This window comes from Perna viridis, chromosome 11 (assembly GCF_037379345.1).
Source record: "Perna viridis isolate PV_CMFRI_1.1 ecotype Kerala chromosome 11, ASM3737934v1, whole genome shotgun sequence".
Classification (NCBI taxonomy): Eukaryota; Metazoa; Mollusca; class Bivalvia; order Mytilida; family Mytilidae; genus Perna; species Perna viridis.
This window is the reverse complement of record NC_142455.1, coordinates 29,859,113-29,878,725: the sequence shown is the minus strand read 5'-3', so window position 1 is coordinate 29,878,725 and position 19,613 is coordinate 29,859,113. Positions and strand designations below refer to the sequence as shown.

Below are 19,613 nucleotides of genomic sequence, written 5' to 3'. Positions count from 1 at the left end.
CAAGCCAGTGTGTAGCTAGACCAGATAAATATCTAGTCTAAATGAAGTCAAAGGTGAGCACCGTAAAGAAAAAACATTAAAAACAAAAAAAACAAAAAAAAAAACTTACATTTTCATTGCAAGCAATAAATCTTAGGATACAGACGGAAAAAATAAAAAAACACAGAAAACTAAAAGTGAATGTGCGAACAGGAAATATGTACAACAGTCCAGAACATTTAGAAATCTGCTATAAACAAAATTTTTTGCATGACAATCTACTAATATAATATATTCTGTGAAAATGCTTTTATTTGTGGGTACCAATTTTTGTGGTTTAGGGAAATGTCAGTTCGTAGTTTCTGGAACTAGTGGATTTGACAACTATATCATACAAACGACCGAAAAATAAATTTCGTTTGGAACACCAAATTCCGTAGTTTACCAAACCCACGAGAACCTATACAATTGGTTCCCTATGAACAATACTTGCTCAATAAAAAAAACTGGAAATTGCAGAGAATAAAGTATATTAAACACTATAACATACCTAAGAAATGATTCGCGGAATATCCAGGTTATTATCAACGTAATCCCACAGTGTTGGAACCAGGGAGAATATTCCAGTGATGGGATTCCCCCCATTTGTTGGAAAATTTTGTCAATGTTGTACATTTTTTTTTCGGGGAAAATAAGCAAATAATAGCCGGGACCCTTTCAAAAAACCTAAAAAAAACAGAAAACAAAAAAACGCTTTATACTAAATCATGAACAAGTGAAAATTCACATCATGTTAAGATCGAAAAGTTCTGGAGACACCCATGTTCAAAAACTCAATATCAACTCGAGTGGAGAAATAAAAACAACTCATACTGAAGGTGTATAACTTTTTAAAAAGAAATATATTCATGAAGAACAGTCAAAAGTTATAAGCTGCCTTTGTACATCAAAACGAAGCATACAATATAAGAAATTATATAATATATGATCAATATTCGTTTTTCCTTTGTCGGAATTGGATTTAATGTATATTTAACCATGAGGCGATCGACACTGTACAGTTAGATTTAATATTTCATTTCATATTTATCCAAAGTTATATGTATGTATGAATCGTGCGGTACATGGATTCTGTCAGCACTTGTTTCTGAATTATTAAAATTTACCTATGTATTAATCTTAGCAAATGCTGATTGACGTTTTTCAGTTTTCCTAGTGATTGACATTATAATCCCTGGGTGGATTTCATTTGCTTAAAATACGTAGCATAACGGGTAATTATTTTATAACTATACATCTTTTTTACTATACATATGCACTGGTTAATTTGATAAATGCTTGCACAAATGAACGATAAATTATTTGTAGAAGTTTCCCAAAGTACATGTATATGACAGGCGCGGGTTCCCTTAACATTGGGAAAAATAAAAAACTGTGCAAGACATTTTAATTTTTCACTTTTTTACCTTCTAGAATTGTCTTGCTCCGTTTTTGATTTTATTAGCTCCAACACGAAATTCTGGATCCCCTCTTGTATGACATCGATTATAATAACTGTTTGTCTGATTCTTATCGTTTTTCTGTTTGATTTCAGTATATATACTTAAAATATTGGCTTGAATTGTTTTTAGTTCTTGTATACTTCACAATATCCATTCTCGCCAACAACTTTTCGTTCGTCACCATCAGCATTACTGAAGTCATCTATTAGTTTTATTTGCTTGAAATTATTGGAAATAAGAGTCATCTATATATTATAACATGTGTGGAATATGGGCTTTATTTGGAGGATCAGATCCAACCTGTGAATACTGCAAGGCAGCTCTAACTATAGCTCATCGTGGTCCAGATGCCTTTCGATTTGAAACCATCCAGGGATTTCCCAAAGCCTTTATGGCACACCATCGCCTAGCGATTGTTGGCAATATTTTGGGAATCCAACCAGTGAGAATTGCCGAATTTCCACAACTCTCAGTGATACATAATGGCGAAATTTTGAACTTCGAGCAGGTAAATATGCATTGATGTTTTCTTGTTCTAATAAATTTCCCTTAGTTGTGCTTAAAAGTGATTTAATATATTACCATTAGCAGTATACAAATGACCATTAATATCAATTGAGAACGGCAAAAGGTAAGTCAATAGTAATTTGATCATAATATATATAATTTCAAACGTTTAACGCTGCAAATGATATTTTCAAAAATAAGGATTTTGTTGTCATAAGCATCGTTTTATTTTTGAGACGGATGTCAAACATTGAAAATGTAAGGAGCTAATCTATTTGATTAATATCATATTTAAATTTTAAAATGACATGTTTGTTAGTTTTTACTTTGATTACACAGACAAAAAAATAATTTAAAAAATATTAACTAAGCGTGACTTATAATAGGAATATATCTTTATGCATGCTGCCACTATCAATTCATACGAAAGATGGTGGGGAATGATTACAAATATGAAGCATTTTTATTAATTTCATAGTAATAAATTTGAAGTACCTAAACTGACAATTAATGCACAAATAACTATAGTTTTAAAACTCTTGTACATAGAAAATTGCAATGCACTGACTTGGCATAGTTTAACTGATATTAGGCTTAGACCCCTGTGAAAATGCGAAGCTGAGACGAGCATTTCACTGGTTCGAGCCAAATTCATGTTGCAAAGTTTTTGTCGAATCATTGCACTCTCACATTGAATTAAAAAGGCAGAAAATTGTAAAGAAAATAAAGTTTAAAAAGATAAACAAGTCATTTGTAAATAAATGATAAGCGCATATTGACTGTGTATTATTCGCCAGACGGGGTATTTTATCTCATTTCCACCACAGAGAATACTTATACTGAAAAAATATTAAAATTTATCAAGTATAGAAACAATCCAAAGGAAATACATTTGTTACCTTACCGACGAAAAGTTGAGAAGAGTGTTGTTCTGAATTGCTTTATATTTAAATTCATTTTATAGCTGGCGAAAGAAGACGACTTTCAAGGCAAAGAAAATTCCGATGCAGTATCAATTATACGCTTGTATGCAAAAGGAGGAATTGACTTCGCCGTTAGACATTTGGACGGTAGTTTCGCATTTTGTCTTCTGGACGCTGCAAACAGAAAGGTATTTCTCGGTAGAGACTTATATGGTATCCGCCCTGCTTATCGACTACATACATCGGATGGGTTACTTGCTGTCTGTTCTGAGGCAAAAGGTAAAGATTGAAGCGTCAGCTTCGTGTCTACAATGGCCATGTTCTTTTGATGGCTAATTACTTCCTACATTTTTCTGGAATTTTAAATCGACAACATATTTGTCCAGTGTGGTGGACGTGTTTTTCAACAAATGGTCGGCATTCCAGTGGGAACAAATTGTGCTCCTTTACTTGCTGACCTATTCCTTTACTCTTATGAGGCTAACTTTATAGCTGATCTGATCAGAAATAAGGAATATTGTTTGGCTAGATCCTTCAATCTCAGTTCCCACTATAGAGATGACGAATTATCTTTAAACAATCCTAATTTCGGGGATTTGATACATCGCATCTACCGAAAAGGACTTGAGATAAAGGATACTACAGACACTGTGAAGTCAGCCTCATTTCTTGACCTACACTTAGAAGTCGATGGTAAAGGAAAACTATTGAACAAACTTTACGACAAACGTGATGACTTTTCATTCAGAATTGTCAACTTTCCTTTCATCTTTGGCAACAACCCTTCAGCACCTGTGTATGGAGTGTTCATATCACAACTCATACGTTATGCCAGAGCTTGCCGCAACTACGCAGACTTTTTGTATCGCACTAGAACTCTAACAAACAGGTTTCTGGAACAGGGTTATGTTGATACAAGATTTAAGTCATCACTACAGAAGTTTTATGGTCGTGAACATGAACTCGTGGATCGTTATGGTGTATCCATCTGTGCCATGAAAACTGATTTATTCAACGGGTCATAGTTTTCCTTTCCTCGTTTGTCTACCCCGCACTTGACTTTTTATGAGCAACTCGGCGGGTGTTTCTAGAAAATCAGAGGACGCTTACCCTACCGGTGCACCTTCAAATGCTCCCAGATTTTAGTTGAGTCCGAGTTGTTCACTTGCTTTTGTTGCTTTTTGTGTATGATGTTAGTTACTTTGTGTTCTTTGTTGTGTATGTATGTTTCCTATGTCTGGTCTTTGTCCCTGGATTACATTCTTTTGATTACCGCTATAACCTTGGATACCTTGATTACTCTTCCGATTTAAAAATACCGAAAAACATTTGTTGCATAATTTTTCTATATAATTAGTTTCGCTTTACTATCGATTTGAAAAGATATTAAAACGCATTTCTTCGAATTTCAATTGCTATATATGAATCATCTTTCCGTCCGAATTTCGTTTAATTATCTCTATTCTAAATAGAAGTATTGTATTATGTTAAGACTTCGTGTGTGGTCCGCTTTAAATGATTCTAAATATTGTCCGATGTCAACTTCCTGTCTCGTGTGAGTATGCCATTTTCTCCTGTATATACGGAAAAACAAAGAAAGTTTTCGTCACAAACTTCTCGGCTGCCAACGGAAGGATTCATATGCTATGGCATGGCCGATGTCAACACTTATCTCGTAGGAACACTATATCATGCCTGATCATCATGATGTTGAGTCGAAAATTAATTATTTAACTGCGTTTCCAGTTGTGATCTGAAAGTGTATTTTATTACAATAAATACGTAACTATGATAAATTCTGAGTAAGTCCATCTGCGCAAGTCAAACAACTAAAAAAATCATTCAATGGGATGTCATCATAGTAGCAATCTACCCTTTATTCATCCATTTAATTTCCGCCTGCACAATAAGACACATGTGGAAGAATCTTGAAATTTTAGTAGTGTAGGAAATCTTTTTGTTAAGGAATTTCCTTTTGTATATTATTATTATTTTTTATTGAAACTTTATGACGGAATTAAATATTAAAAGTCCATTTCTAGCCATTACTTGCAATGATAGAAGGTTCGTTACCTTGCGTTAGTCACGTAGTAACTCCAGATATGACTAGTCAACCAAACGACGTTTTAATTTTTTGACTAGCATTACTACCGGTATTCAACAGACCCCTAATGTAGGTTCTGTGGATTGAAAAAGAGTTATCCCTACTATAGGTACAGTTACTAATAGAATATTCAGGCCAGTTGACACCAAAGGTTCAGTTTCCTATCCCCCCGGTATTTCAATGAGTTTACCTGGTTCTAGACCTGCAACGTCTTACTATGGTGTTACTTTGCCCTCCTCGGCAAAAAAAAAAAACGCATGTCTTGGTCAAGACATCCCTGGCCTCAGGCTTATCTTTACCAAGTCTTCCTGGTCAGGCTTATCCAGGTTTCTGGCCTTATGGTTCCAACTTTGGACCTGTTGGTCTTCAAACTTTCCCTCTTTGTCAACCCCTGCTCCTTCTGTACAGTGCCTTCTATTAGTATTACTATACCTGCAACTACTCCTACCTCGTCTGCTAGGTGTGAGTCTAATCAGGTTACTGACTCTCCCTACATTAGATTGGTTTAAGAGTGTTTTAAATGACTTTCATCAATCCAGAGGCATAATTCTTCTACCTAGGAAATTGCCCCCCTTACGTTACCGACAAACCCTTACCAGAGGTTATTTACAAAACTCCTCTTTCTCAAATTCCAGATATTACTTCAGATTGTGGGGTTCTGTAAGTAATTCAGGAGGATTAACTCTTTTCAGTTCAAGGAACAAACATCTCTTTCACCAGTTCCTATTCCACTGTCCAACACGGCTCAACCACAAAAAATATCTCTTCTATCAGCAGAGATGCAGAGATATATTTTCTTTTGACAAAGAAGGCAGTAGATCAATAGATCCAGGTTTCTGTTCTCGGATATTTCTTGGTCCAAACAGGGAGAATTAGACCAGTCACCGACTTGTCCATTCTTAATTCTTATATGATTGTTCCCTATTTCAAGATGGAGACCAATCGGTCTATCGGAGCATCAATCCTATCAGATATGTGGACCACTTCCCTGAATTGGACAAGCGCTTATCTGGACGATTCTCTGTTGAAAGAACTTGCTTCTTGCAAACATGAATCTAGTCATCAAACTGCTTCTTTCTCTGGGGTTCCTCATTTCTTGGAAAAAAATTGGGTCTGATTGCTTCTCAGGACTTTTTAATTTTCTCCGAGAACAATACCTGACTAATGCAAGACGTTCAACCGCCTCAGGAAAAATTTCAGAACCCCAACTTGAAAATTCTTTCTAAGGAGAAACAATTTCTGCTCGCCAATTTTCTCAGCTACTAGGTCTCTTGAACCCTTTAGCAGATGTCGTTCCAGTTGGTCGACTACAGATTTGACTTTCTTGCGTCAGGCAACACGGCGGTTGTTGCTTACTTAAAAAATCAGTGGGGAATTCATCGTTTCAAGCTACTTCTTCTTGCATAAGAAATTATTCTTCTTTACAATCAACTTCACTTACAGCTTGTAGTTCGTCATGTCCAACAGGGAAATTCAATGTCTTAGCAGACTCTTTATCGAGATCTCTTGCTCCAGTGAATACAGAATGGGAACTTCTTCAGTCAGTGTTTCAAGAAATAACCTTCATTGGGTGTCTCCTCATTTAGACATATTTGCAACAAGTCTCAATTTCAAACTTCCAATGTTTGTGCCTCCTGTCCTTGACCCAAAAGCTTATGCAGGAGACACCATGAGTTTCCCTTGGGAAGGAATGTTCGGATATGCATTCCCTCTATTCAGATTTCAGTCAGCAGTACTTAGGAAGATTACTTCGGAGCAATGTCTGATCATCATTCTTAGTGCTTCTGCTTTGCCCAAGCAAACATAGTACCCAGAACTTCTACTGTTTTGTGCTCGTCCACTCTTACTACCAGTAAGACACAGTCTTCTTTCCCAGTTCAGTGGAAAGATTCTGCATCCTAAGCCAGAGAATCTACATCTGTTCGCGTGGCTTCTCTCTGGGATTGTTTCAAGGAGAGCGGATTTTCTGAGCATCTCTACCGAGCAATAAGAAACTCTACTAAAATCGTCTATAATGCTAAGTGGACAATCCTCTGTAGTTGGTGTAGTGTGAAGGAAATTTATCTTCTCAAAATTTCTGTTCAGCAATGGCTGAATTTCGTATCCATCTATTTGAGAAAAATATTGTCTTCCACAATTAAAGGGTATCGTTCTGCTATTTCCAGAACTATTCACTTGTCTGGTCCTAATTTTGGCGAAACATAGTATATTTCTCTTTTAGTTTTGAACGTGCTAGACAAAAAGATTTAATTGCTTCCTGGAATTTAAGTTTGGTTCTATCATCCTTAAAAACCATTCTACCAAAAGTAGATATCAAGTTTCTGTCATATAAATTGTTTTACTACTGGCATTACTTCTGGCTCATTCTTCGGTTCAAAGGAGATAAATTCTCAGTTATACTTTACTGACTCAGCTTTTTTTATAGCTAAAAACCAGATTCCAAGTAGAGGTTCGGAACCAATATTTATTATATCACTGTCTATTAATTCTAATTGTAAACTGCTTTGTCTTGTCAGAATTTTAATTATTTACCTCATAAAAACGTATTCTTAGACCTACGGCTTATACAAGTTTTTATTGCTATTAAGAAAGATATTAAAGATTAATCAGCAAAAAAAACACAAAAAACAAACAAAAAACAAAAACAAAAAAAAAACAACAAACAAAAAAAAACGATATCTACTTGGATTTGTAAAACCATTCAGTTTATTTTTCTAGTGAAGAATCTCTGTCTAGTCTGCACATTAGAGCCCACGATGTTAGAGCTATTTCTACATTTTGGCCACTGTTTAATAATACTTCTTTAGAGGACGTTTTATCAGCAGATTTTTGGGGAACTGAAAATTTATACATTTCTCACTACCTAAGATCATTTTATTCTCAGGCCGAGTGCTTACATTCATTAGGACCTTTGATAACGGCACAAATAGTAGTTTTACCTCCTGCATCTTCCGGTTCCGGGGATTCAGCTTAACGTTAGGTTTTGTTAATTATTAACTTTTAAATTTACACCAGATTTTATGATAGTAATGAAATTTAATATTTTTAAAGTAAAATAGGATTTTATAAAATAAATACTTAAAGTGTTTTCCCCGAATTCTGCGCATCTGGTATGTCTGCGCTGACGTCATATCCGTAAATAGAAAATTGATAATCACCTGTTTTCATCCGTAAAACAAAATATCAATCAAGAATACAAGACATATTTGGTAAGTTTCGTTCTTTCAATACCACTTGTAAGTAAAATTATTAAAAATATCTCTAAAATTATGTAGAAGTCGATAAATTGACTGGATTAGAGGGGATTTCCTAATATGTAATGACCCATGAAATGATGACATAGTAAACAATGCACTACATATGATTTAGAATCGCTTACCTGTTATATATTTTCATATATTAGCTCAAAACCATGTTCCTCTCTTAATAATCTCCGAACGATATGATTTGCCATATGCAAATTTAAACATATATAAAGATAAATGAAAGTTTTATCTGCCATCATCACACAAGAGCGTCTGCTTTACTTTGACATTAACCTTAGATAGTGCTATATTCTGATTGGTTAGAACATCACTCTAAAGTAGTAAATAAAGGAAAGATTTCAATGTGTTAGTAATACTGATGTTGATGAAAAAAAACTTTTAGAAAAAAAAATATTTTCTTTAATTTCTGTTAATTTTAGACAATGCAAAAGAAAAAAAGAGCAAACTATAATTTAGAAATGTTAAAAGAGGCTTTTGATGATGTCAGAATTAGGGTAGAAAGTATAAGAGGTGCAGCTAGAAGACATGGTGTCCCAGAGAGCACACACAGATTACGATTAAACAATATTACAGGGGTTGATAACTTAAGAATGGGTAGTCCGACCATTTTTACAACTGCAGAGGAGATTGAGTTAGCAAGGCATTATGTGTCAATGGCAGAAAAAGGTTATGGGTATGCACGATGGCAAATAATGGAAATGGCAGCTAATATGTGCACTTTAAAAGGAAGAAACAAAGCTCCGACTAAACATTGGTTTTATGGTTTTTTGTCCCGAAATTCTAATATCAAAATGGTCCAGCCTAAAAAAAGAGAAAAGGTCAGAAATGATGTCAATGCTGAGTATATTACAAAGTATTTTGAGGAGTAGAAATGTATTCTCGATGAATACAGTCTTACAAACCAACCCTCACAAATCTGGAATGTTGATGAGACTGGAATCTCTCTTGACCATTCCTCACTCAAAGTACTGTCTCGTCGTGGCCGTGATGCATTTTCTGTTACTTCAGGAAGGTCATCAACAAAAACATTAGTGGCTGCAGTAAGCGCACTTGGTGAGACCATACCTCCTTACATTATACATAAAGGTCAGCGTCTGACACATGAGTTGGTAAGCAAAGGAATGGCTGGTACCAAATACAATACATCTCCTAATGGATGGGTTAACACTGAAATTTTCGTGGATTTTTTCTATAACCATTTTCTTGTCCATGTCACTCAACGGCCTTTAATTCTATTGTATGATGGGCACTCTACCCACATCACCATTGATATAATTGAATCTGCCAGGAAATCAAATGTTCATCTATTTGTTCTCCCTCCACATAGTTCTCACATGTTGCAATCCCTGGACGTGTCTGTCTTTAGTCCATTCAAAAAAAGTTTGAATACTGAATTCCACAAACGTATGCATGAGAAACCTAACTCAGTAATTACAAGTGATCAGCAACCTTCATTCATTAACACTGCACACAACAGTTCTATGACCGTTGCAAACATCATGTCAAGTTTCCGTAAGACAGGGATTTTCCCACTGAACCCAAAGGTCAGTGCCACAAATTAATCCAGCGTCATCAACAAACAAGCCTAGCAGAAAAGAACGTACAGATATGAGGTCCATCAAAGTACTGTTTGCACAGAAAGTAGAAACATTTGAAAGTCAAATCAAACAGAGAAACCCAAGAAGAAAAGAACAACTTTTGTACCTCCCTATGGCACAGCAATTACTGAAGAAACATTCAGAGACTTACTGATCCAGAAGGAGACAGAAAAGGAAAAAACTAAATCAAATAAAACACAGAAGAGGGAAAAGAAAAATATTGAGTTGAGTCAAACTGAGATAGAAGAACCAGCTCAAAAGAAAAGAAAACCATTTGAAACACCATATGCTAGCATTGAGAAAGAAATTCCATCAACATCAAATGCAGTGTCAAAAGCAAACAAATCAGTTCAAAATAAAACAAATGGAAAATTTAGGAAGGGGTCTTCAAAAGAAAACAAATCTAAAGGAAAAGGGCTTGCGAAGTCAACAAAAACAAAAACTTCTGAAAAGAACTCAAATGTTTTAAAAGATGGTGATGAACTTGAAGTTGAGGATACAGAAACTTGCATTGTGTGTGGAAAATGTCAGCCAGATGAACTGAGACTAGATATAAGCCTTAAAATTGTTAACTGGGCACAGTGTGATTACTGTCTCAAGTGGGTCCATTAGAAGTATTGTACCGAGTAGAACACATATCTAAAATTGATAACTTCTACTGTCCCTTGTGTGTTACCTCACAGAGCATCTTATAAATAGCTTGATTTTATGACTGTACCATAGACATTTACAACAGATATATATTAATTGGTTATTAAACCTTATAACTGCCTAATTAGTTCATTTAATAAAAGAAACTCGTAAATTTAGCTCCACTTAAAAATTACATTATCACTAACGTATCACAACAACTACAATTCGAACCCATTGTTTTGCAACTTTTATTGGTTAAAATCAACTAAAACAGTTTGCTTTGTTCAATGAATGTTCTGAACAATTTGTAAAACTTAATTTGAAATTTCATAATCATTCCTTTATCCATACCCAGGTGTTTATTCTATGCATGCGCAGAATGACCGGACTTTCTTTGTTTACAAGAAAACAGCATGTTTGTCATATAGGAAACAAATAAATCAAATTTGCTAATGCCACTGGTTATAAAGAATGATTTCCTGAAAAAAAAACATTGTACGTAGATTTAGTATTCGAAATTTTAAAGGACAGTTAACCATGAGCTTATGTTTATAAAAGACTGCAAGTCTTAGGTGCGCAGACATACCGAACTGCTCCGTAACATCATAAATTGAAGGTCCCTCCCAGCCTCCCCATTCATCCCCTGTTATGTTCTTTTATATGATGGTAAGTATTTATTTTATAAAATCCTATTTTACTTTTAAAATGTTCAACTTTAACCGTGTGTATATTGAGAAAAACGGATTGCTGGTAAGTTGTGAGCATTCGATTTTAGAATCGGACAATCAATTAGTTTTGCAAATGAATTGTCCGTCGAATCATTTCTTCACATTTTACTAAAATTAATTAATCATTTCTTTAGGTGATCGGAAAGGGTAATGCAGAATGTAACCTAAACAGTGTTCTAATGTAGGTGTTTACTTTTAGCAGAATTAATTGTTACTATTTTTAATCTAAAAACAAAGGACTAATGAGCATGACTGATATTCATGGCGGGAAGATAGAAGAGGTTCCTCCAGGACACGTAGAAATATATCAACTTGATCAGGAAGGATTTGCTACATTTGAGAAACGGACCAAGTTCTACAATGTAGGACAACCACCTGCATACAAGACTGTGGTCGACATTCGAGGTACGAGGTAAAATTCAATATAAACCTTCAAGGCTTTTTGCAATTAGAATGAATTTGCTAGACAGGAAAGAGTAATCAAGGGAACCAAGGTTATAGCGGTAATCAAGAGAATGTAATCCAGGGACAAAGAACAGACATGGAAAACAGACATACACAACAAAAAAAATACCGTCTGGTATTGTTGAGAATTTCAACAATTTAAGATGGGTTGACAGATTTAGGACCTTAGTTAACATTTTGTTTGCATCTTTTGACACATGCATGCATTTTGATGTAATCAAATGTCCCTTCAATACAATTTAAATATAGTATGTGAAACAGTTGGCGTCGTATTATATCTTTACGTGATTTGCATAGTAACATTTTTTGAAAACGTAAAAAGTAAATAAACTCATTGATTTTACAGAACCGTAATAAAATGACATGCTGTAAGTTTTTCTTTAACACTCTGAATGTTTGCTATCCTTCTGTTTATAACGATTATCATCTATCGGGTGTGCATGTGAATTGGATTGTCCTATATGAAATATGGAAAAGTGGAAGCCCACGCAACAAACGACGATTCACTTGAAGGATATACTCTAAGTATTATTCTTGTATTTCATTAGATTCCTGTAAATGTATATTTGAATGTCATATTTTCCCTTGAAATTCGAAATTTGATTGCTTTTTCATCATGACTAACACTGGTTTCACTTTTACAGTATAATAACTAATTGCAGATAAATATACCGTCGAAGAAAATATCAAACGATTGTTGGAAGATGCTGTTGTAAAGAGGATGACTTTACATTCAACAAGGAAATTTGGGTGTTTATTATCTGGTGTGTCCTTTGAAAATATGAACTATATACAGCTTGAAAGAACTTTGGACAAATATGATATCTTAAGTTCCGGATAAACAAATATAAATGTGAACACATATATTGATATGTACAACAATGCTCATTGCATTTGGGAAAAAAATATTAAGTGGTTTACGTGTAAAATCCAAATGCTCGAGAAAGAGTAATCAAGAGAACAAAGATTATAGCAATTATAGCGGTAATCAAAAGTATGTAATCCAGGGACAAAGACCAAACACGGAAAACAGACATACACAACAAAGAACATAAAGTAACTAAAATCATACATACAAAGTAACAAAAGTAAATGAGCAACTCGGACTCCACTAAAGACTGGGAGCATGGACCAGGTGCACCGGTAGGGTAAGCGTCCTCTGCTTTTCTAAAAACACCCGCCGAGTTGCTCATAAAAAGTTAAGTCCGGGGTAGACAAACGAGGAAAGGAAAACTATGACCCGTTGAATAAATCAGTTTTTATGGTGCTGATGGATACACCATAACGATCCACGAGTTCATAAAACTTCTGTAGTGATGACTTCAATCTTGTAGCAACATAACCTTGCGATACAAAAAGTCTGTGTAGTTTTGGCAAGCTCTGGCATAACGTATGAGTTGTGATATGTACACTCCATACGCAGGAGCCGAAGCGATATGTAAAACGTGATGAATGCAAAACATTAAATAACTTCTATATTTCTATTTCACACTACATTATATGCCAAAAGGCAAACAAAAGAGAACGTTCATATTTTACTTCCACGAATATCAGTCCCAAATTTAACTAAATTATTAAAATACTTGCACGTGTCCCTACTTGGGCATTATATTTGGCCTAACCATAAATGTTTCAATGAAAAAGATAATACAATACAATTATCAAAGAAAAAAAGAAAACATGAAACAGTAACAAGGTTTTATCATTTTTCAAAATTTTTTTCCCTTCCGAAACATTTAACGCCTGCATTGAATAATTTTGATATTTTTGTTTCTTTTTTATTCTTTTATTACAAACGTAGACGAAAACAAATTCTAACTTGTCTTAAATTACCAAAATACAAGCAATGAACTATTTGAAAATTCCTTAAATACTTACATTTACAACAGGGATTTATGATGCTTTCTCAATATATAGGTGATATCGCATCGACTGTTGTGGCATCCATCCTTGTCAGGGAGGCGAAGAGACACAAGATTCCATACAAGATACAAACGTTTTCTGTTTGTATAGAGAATGATTCTTCACATCTTCAGACATGCAGGCAGGTATGAAAGGATTTAGACTTGTAATACATGTTCTTTTATTTGATAATCTGCAGCTTTACTTTTTATGAGCGACTCGGTTGGTGCTTTTAGAAAAATAGAGGACGCTTACCCTACCGGTTCACCTGGTCCATGCTCCCAGTTTTTAGTTTAGTCCGAGTTGTTCATTTACTTTTGTTTCTTTTTAGTTTATTTTATTCTTTGTTGTGTGTGTCTGGTGTTCCCTGTTTGGTCTTTGTCCCTGGACTGCAATCTTTTGATTACCGCTAGAGTCTTGCTTCTTTGATTACTTATTCACTATATTTTGATCATATTTGAATAAAATGTGTTTTTCTTGTTCACGTTGTATGACTGTACATGTTCCCGGACATATGTGATTAAAAGATGTCATTTTAATGTAAATTTAGAAATTAACTTTGGTAAAATATACAATATGTTCGATAACCTTATAAAATGCTTTTAAAATTGAGTCACGCCAATACATAAGACAAACATGCTTTTAAAAATGTACTCAAACATCTCTAGGTTGCAGAATTTCTTGGTACAGAACATCATGAGGTGATGTTTACGACAGATGATGCTGTAAAATCCGTGAAAGATATTATATATCATCTTGAAAGCTATGATGTAAATACAATACGGGCTTCTTTTGGTAGGCTATACTGTAGAATTGTTCAAGTATATTATAACTTTAATAAAAAATCATTTTCCTAATAAATTTTAATAATCACAAATTTGCTTTATGTAAAAACTAGATGGCTGTAAATAACGCCGATATACCTAATATAAAATGAAGACAGACCACAGAATTAGATATTAATAGGATGATTAATTGGAAAGAGTGAATAACTAAAATATGATCACAAGTGCTGAAGAACGCCTAGATTTAACGAATGTGTAGAACTTGTCCCGCGCACGAGTTAAATCTTGACGCGTTCTGGGCACGAGTGATCATATTTTGGTTATTCACGATAACCAATTGAGTATCATATTTATTATATATATTTCCTCCACTATTCTTTGTTATTTTCAACACAAATTAAAAAATTTGTGAACGGTGGATTGATATTCGTGTTGTGATGTTTTGGCGGGAGAAAGCGCGAGAGTGAAATTACCGAATTTATTTCACAGTGTGAATTATCGAAAAAAAATACACTGGGAACAATCGGTAAATCACTGCTAACTATATAATAAACACTACTTTTTAAAAACTGAAGATTAGGTAAACAAGGAAAACAGCACTTGTGATGTAAACTCCAACAAAAAAATCCGTGATTGACATCATGCAGGTCCTGCGGAATGGTAGTCATTTCCTATTTTGCCTATGGCATCCGTTTCATTGCAAGGCAATACATTCCGTTAGTTGAAATTTCCGAGTTTTTAATCCAGTAAGACGTGAAATGTTGTCTCATTTGTGAGGTAAAAACTTTATATCAGTCAAAAAGTGCTTATTTTATTGTTTGCAATAATGGACTTCTCTTACTTAGCCGAATCACTAAATGCTTTATACTAAATCATCGATAAAATTCTCAAACAAAATTCAATAATCATACAGGCATGTATTTAGTAAGCAAGTACATCCGTGAAAAGACAAACACTGTGATCCTATTGACCGGTTATGGAGCAAAAGAAATCGTTACTAATAGATCCACAGATGGTAAATGGACCATGCAAAGATCGGCCCAACTACACTCTAACATAATGATAGTAGATAGAACAACAGCTGCAGCTGGGTAAAGAAGTATATAGTTCATTTTTACTCAGTTAGATCCCTGCATTCAAGTTCTTTCAATGCTAACACGTAATGCTTTACTTTTAAATTTCATAAGCATTATCAATAGAGAATCATATTTCACAGGCAAAATGACGTGTTATTACATGGAAGTTACTGAAACATTATATCCGCATGAAACTTAAGCCATTATTTATTTGATAATAAGAACTTCCTCATTACATCCTCCCATGCCAAGAATTGCTAATACCTACTCTAATCATACTTTTTTGGCAATAAAGTAATGGAATTTGCAGGAGAGTTTATCACTACTTACTTATAACAATTATTATATCATATAAAAATTTCAGTCTTGAAAGTCGCTACCCCTTTTTGGATCAGCAAATAAGCTCATATTTACTGTCCTTGCAAAAAGACCATAGGCATCCAAAGCGGGAATTATTACAAACAGTTTTCAAGGATATATTACCTAAAAATATGATATGGGAAACACAGGATGCATACGAAGAGGGAGTAGTGCATTGGATTGGGAAATTGCAGGATGCTCTTGACGGAAAGGTATATATATATTTATATGTCTTGTTCCTGAAATGTTTGCCACACCTAAAAATAAATATGCCTAATCAAGTTTATTACTTAACGTATTGCAAAATGGATAAACTTTGCATATGTTCACGATCATGTAAATAGTTTTAAGTATTTTTTTATTTAAAAAAAGAATAACACAGATAACACAATAGGCGGGTGGAGTGATACATAGTAACTGAGAAGTGGAGGTTATTAGGTCTGCAGATAAGATTGGTTCTAGATGTGTGATGAAAAATTAGCAATCATGCCTTTTCAGCATTTATGTTACATTACCAATTTCAATCGAACCATTATACTTCATCTTGTGCCAATAGAGGAACGTGTGTTGTTTCGATTCATTGTTTTGCTTAATATTATTTATTGATAATTATTGAAAGTCCATGCTAAATATCAAGTTTGCTTTATATTATAGTTCTTTGTTACAAGTATATCACAGTCACTGATGCGAGTTTAATGTGAAATCTAATATGACGGCCTAAAACGTCAAACGATATATTTAACGTTAAATCTACCCTTGGAAGTTCAGATTCAGAATAAAATTGTTGTTATATTAGAATAGAAAAATTCTATGCATTAAATATATGTTATTGTACTCATTTACGCAAGGGTTGGTCTTTACTATGTATATACCGAGTATTTGTCGTTATGTATGAGATAAAAAATATACACCTATGATTACTCACTCATTTTAAATTTAATTGCAGATTCAAGACGAAATAAGGGGGCGACGAAAGAGAGCTATTACTCCACAAAATGAGGAAGCGACTTACTACAAACAAGTTTTTGATAAATATTTTCAGGGTCAAGGTGACTGGTTGGAACACATTTAACTCCACTATATACGTAGAACTGATACAAATGCATCTCGATCGGAAAGACAAACTATTATAAGATATCGATGTGACACGTCATTATTATATATGTATAATTCGTTTATGGAAACTGATCGTTCTGTAAATACTTTTGCTCTATCTTAGATAATTATTGTTATTATTATTTTTTTGTTGTTGATTATGAAGTATTCTTATTGTATGCTGTCGGATTTTTAGCTAGAACCAGATAGGTTTTTGTCTGCCTACAAAAGGACAAAATGTTTTTGAGATTACTAATCATTTTTGAAGTAATTTTAGGAAGTGTAAAATGGTTTTTTGTCTCTTTTGTACAGCCAAATGTTCAATGCACCATAAATGTATATATTCAAAGATTTAAGGAAGTCTGACATTTTCCAATTAAGAAATGATGTACCACAGATTTATGCACGAATTTTTTTTCAATTTTGTTTACTTTGCAAATTGGCGGCATGGACGATTTTGTATGTCTGATTTTATGTGCAATGTTATATTATTTCAATTTATTTTCTAATTCATTAACTATTAAAAATCTTATGAGTTTGAACAAAAAATATATACTTATGTATACTAATGTATATCATGTCAAATTAATACACCAGAGTTGTAGAATGTTTGTAGATAGCACAATAAGAATAAGTCGAAACGATACACTGCTAGTTTTTTGTACGAATCAGGCAACGTAGGTAAAACATGAAAGTCAAATCCCCATCAATATCGTGGTATACTGAAACACAACAACATCCACTTTGTCACCATTAATCAACCTAAGTAGCCAAGGATATTTGAAAACTTTACAACGAAATCATAACTATTTTGACAAAAGAGAGATGATAAACTTATATCTGATGGCAAAACTGTAGTAAATATAATAAAATGACACAGAATGAAGAAACGATTTGCTACAGACGACGAGTCTTTGATAGATATTTCCAGGATCAAGGTAACTGGTCGGTTTTTTTTCTGCTGACAAAAGGACAAAAAATGTTTTAGGTTACTAATCATTCCTTAAGTGATTTTAGGAATTATAAAATGGTTTTTGGACCACATCTCACCTTCTACCTAATTCTAACAGAGTTTTGTACCTGATACTCTGGTATTGACAATATTGCTTAGAAGTTTCTACAAGAAACGACTGCCACTTTTGTGTTGTTTAGTAAATAAATATGTTGTACGTTTTGTTTTATTGCATGTTCTGCTAAACACTTTATGACGCGACATTCGTAAAATAAAACAGTCGGAAGCCTAACAAACCGACAAAGGTAACCAAACATGTTACACAAATTTACAAATTACATCATACTTGTGTCAGCCATATGAATATAACGCATGATAAATATATAAATCATTTAAAAAAATAAATATACGTAAAAATACATATTCGTTCTCATTGGATAAAAGGAGTTTTTAACCATGATGCATTTAGTACTGTGTATTTAGATTAAATATTTTATACCATTTGTATATAAGCATTTGGGTGAATCGAACTTTCTATAAATGGGTTCGTAAAGTATATGGATATAAAAATTATTGCCATTGAGACAGTCATCCACAAATATCCAAGCAACGAACAATTTAACTTCTACAGGTCACCACATGGTCTTCTATAATAGGAAAAACCTCTAACATATGCAAGTTGTAAAAGCTCCAACTAAATTATGTGAAACTATTCATAAAAGACGAAAATCGACCTAATCTATAGAAAAAATGTTAAACAAATAACAATGAACATGAACATATTGGAATCATCTTGTTTGTCTTTCCGTCCGAATTTCGTCGCAATCAGCCCGATTCACAGTGAATGAGTAATCAAGGGAACCAAGGTTATAGCGGTAATCAAAAGAATGTAATCCAGGGACAAAGACCAGACATGGAAAACTGACATACACAACAAAGAACATAAAATAACTAAAATAACTAAAATCATGCATACAAAGTAACAAAAGCAAATGAGTTGATTTCAAATTTGATGTGTGGCAAATACGTTGTAAATGGTTTAAAAAAACCAAAGAAACCGTTCGTCACAAGCATCTCGGCTCCCAACGTATGGATTTATTTCTTGGGTTTGCTGTGGCTTACAGATGGAGCACACGCTGTAACAGGTTTCGGTTGCTGTCCAATATCTTCTTTCGTACAACTTTGCGATATGTTACTAAATGGAATGATAGAAAACATTTTCGTCACAAATATTGTAGCTATCAGTGGATGGATTGATTTGAAATTTCGCGAGTAAGGTTTATTAAGATGGAGCATACGTTGTAAGCTATTTTGGATGTTGTCTTATGTCAAATTCTTGTACTTGTGTGGTTTAACAAGCACAACAACGCGTGCATCTTTAAGTTGATTTTCTTTCTTTGGAAAATGAAAGCTGCTTAAAAAGAAGACAAGAGATCGATTTATTGATGTTATGTCTTTAATGAAGGGGAAGCTAAATACTAGAGAAAATGCCAATGTGTATCCTGGAACTTGTAAATGGACCATGCAAAGATCGGCCCAACTCCTCAAAAGCCTTCTGATAGCATAGAACAGCTGCTGTAAAGTATGTAAGTATACACTGTGAATTTAGAAATTATCGAGTGTATATATCATTTTAATTTTGTCGTTTTATTCCGAGATATAATTTTAATTTCTGTATTACAATTTAGTTGTGTTTAGCAACAAAGTCAATGATACTTCTTAAGAAAAGCCTCTATTC

General features: G+C 33.9%; 1 protein-coding gene across 1 annotated transcript; it reads left to right on the top strand.

The window, feature by feature from the left end:
• Window positions 1–23: 23 nt before the first annotated feature.
• LOC148603667 (asparagine synthetase [glutamine-hydrolyzing]-like) lies at window positions 24–18,097 on the top strand. Its single transcript, XM_088551721.1, has 10 exons — window positions 24–1,253; window positions 1,611–1,989; window positions 2,953–3,190; window positions 11,478–11,645; window positions 12,368–12,469; window positions 13,623–13,753; window positions 14,276–14,402; window positions 15,306–15,483; window positions 15,833–16,040; window positions 16,775–18,097. The coding sequence occupies exons 2-10, from the start codon at window positions 1,741–1,743 to the stop codon at window positions 16,898–16,900; spliced, it is 1,527 nt and encodes a 508-aa protein (XP_088407847.1). The 5' UTR covers window positions 24–1,253; window positions 1,611–1,740; the 3' UTR covers window positions 16,901–18,097.
• Window positions 18,098–19,613: the final 1,516 nt, after the last annotated feature.

Excerpts from the sequence above, each read along its gene's own strand:
- LOC148603667 (XM_088551721.1), top strand. The coding sequence starts at position 1,741 with ATGTGTGGAATATGGGCTTTATTTGGAGGATCAGATCCAACCTGTGAA. Across the intron at positions 14,403-15,305 it reads TACAATACGGGCTTCTTTTG|GCATGTATTTAGTAAGCAAG; the intron begins GTAGGCTATACT and ends ATAATCATACAG. Across the intron at positions 15,484-15,832 it reads AGAACAACAGCTGCAGCTGG|TCTTGAAAGTCGCTACCCCT; the intron begins GTAAAGAAGTAT and ends TAAAAATTTCAG.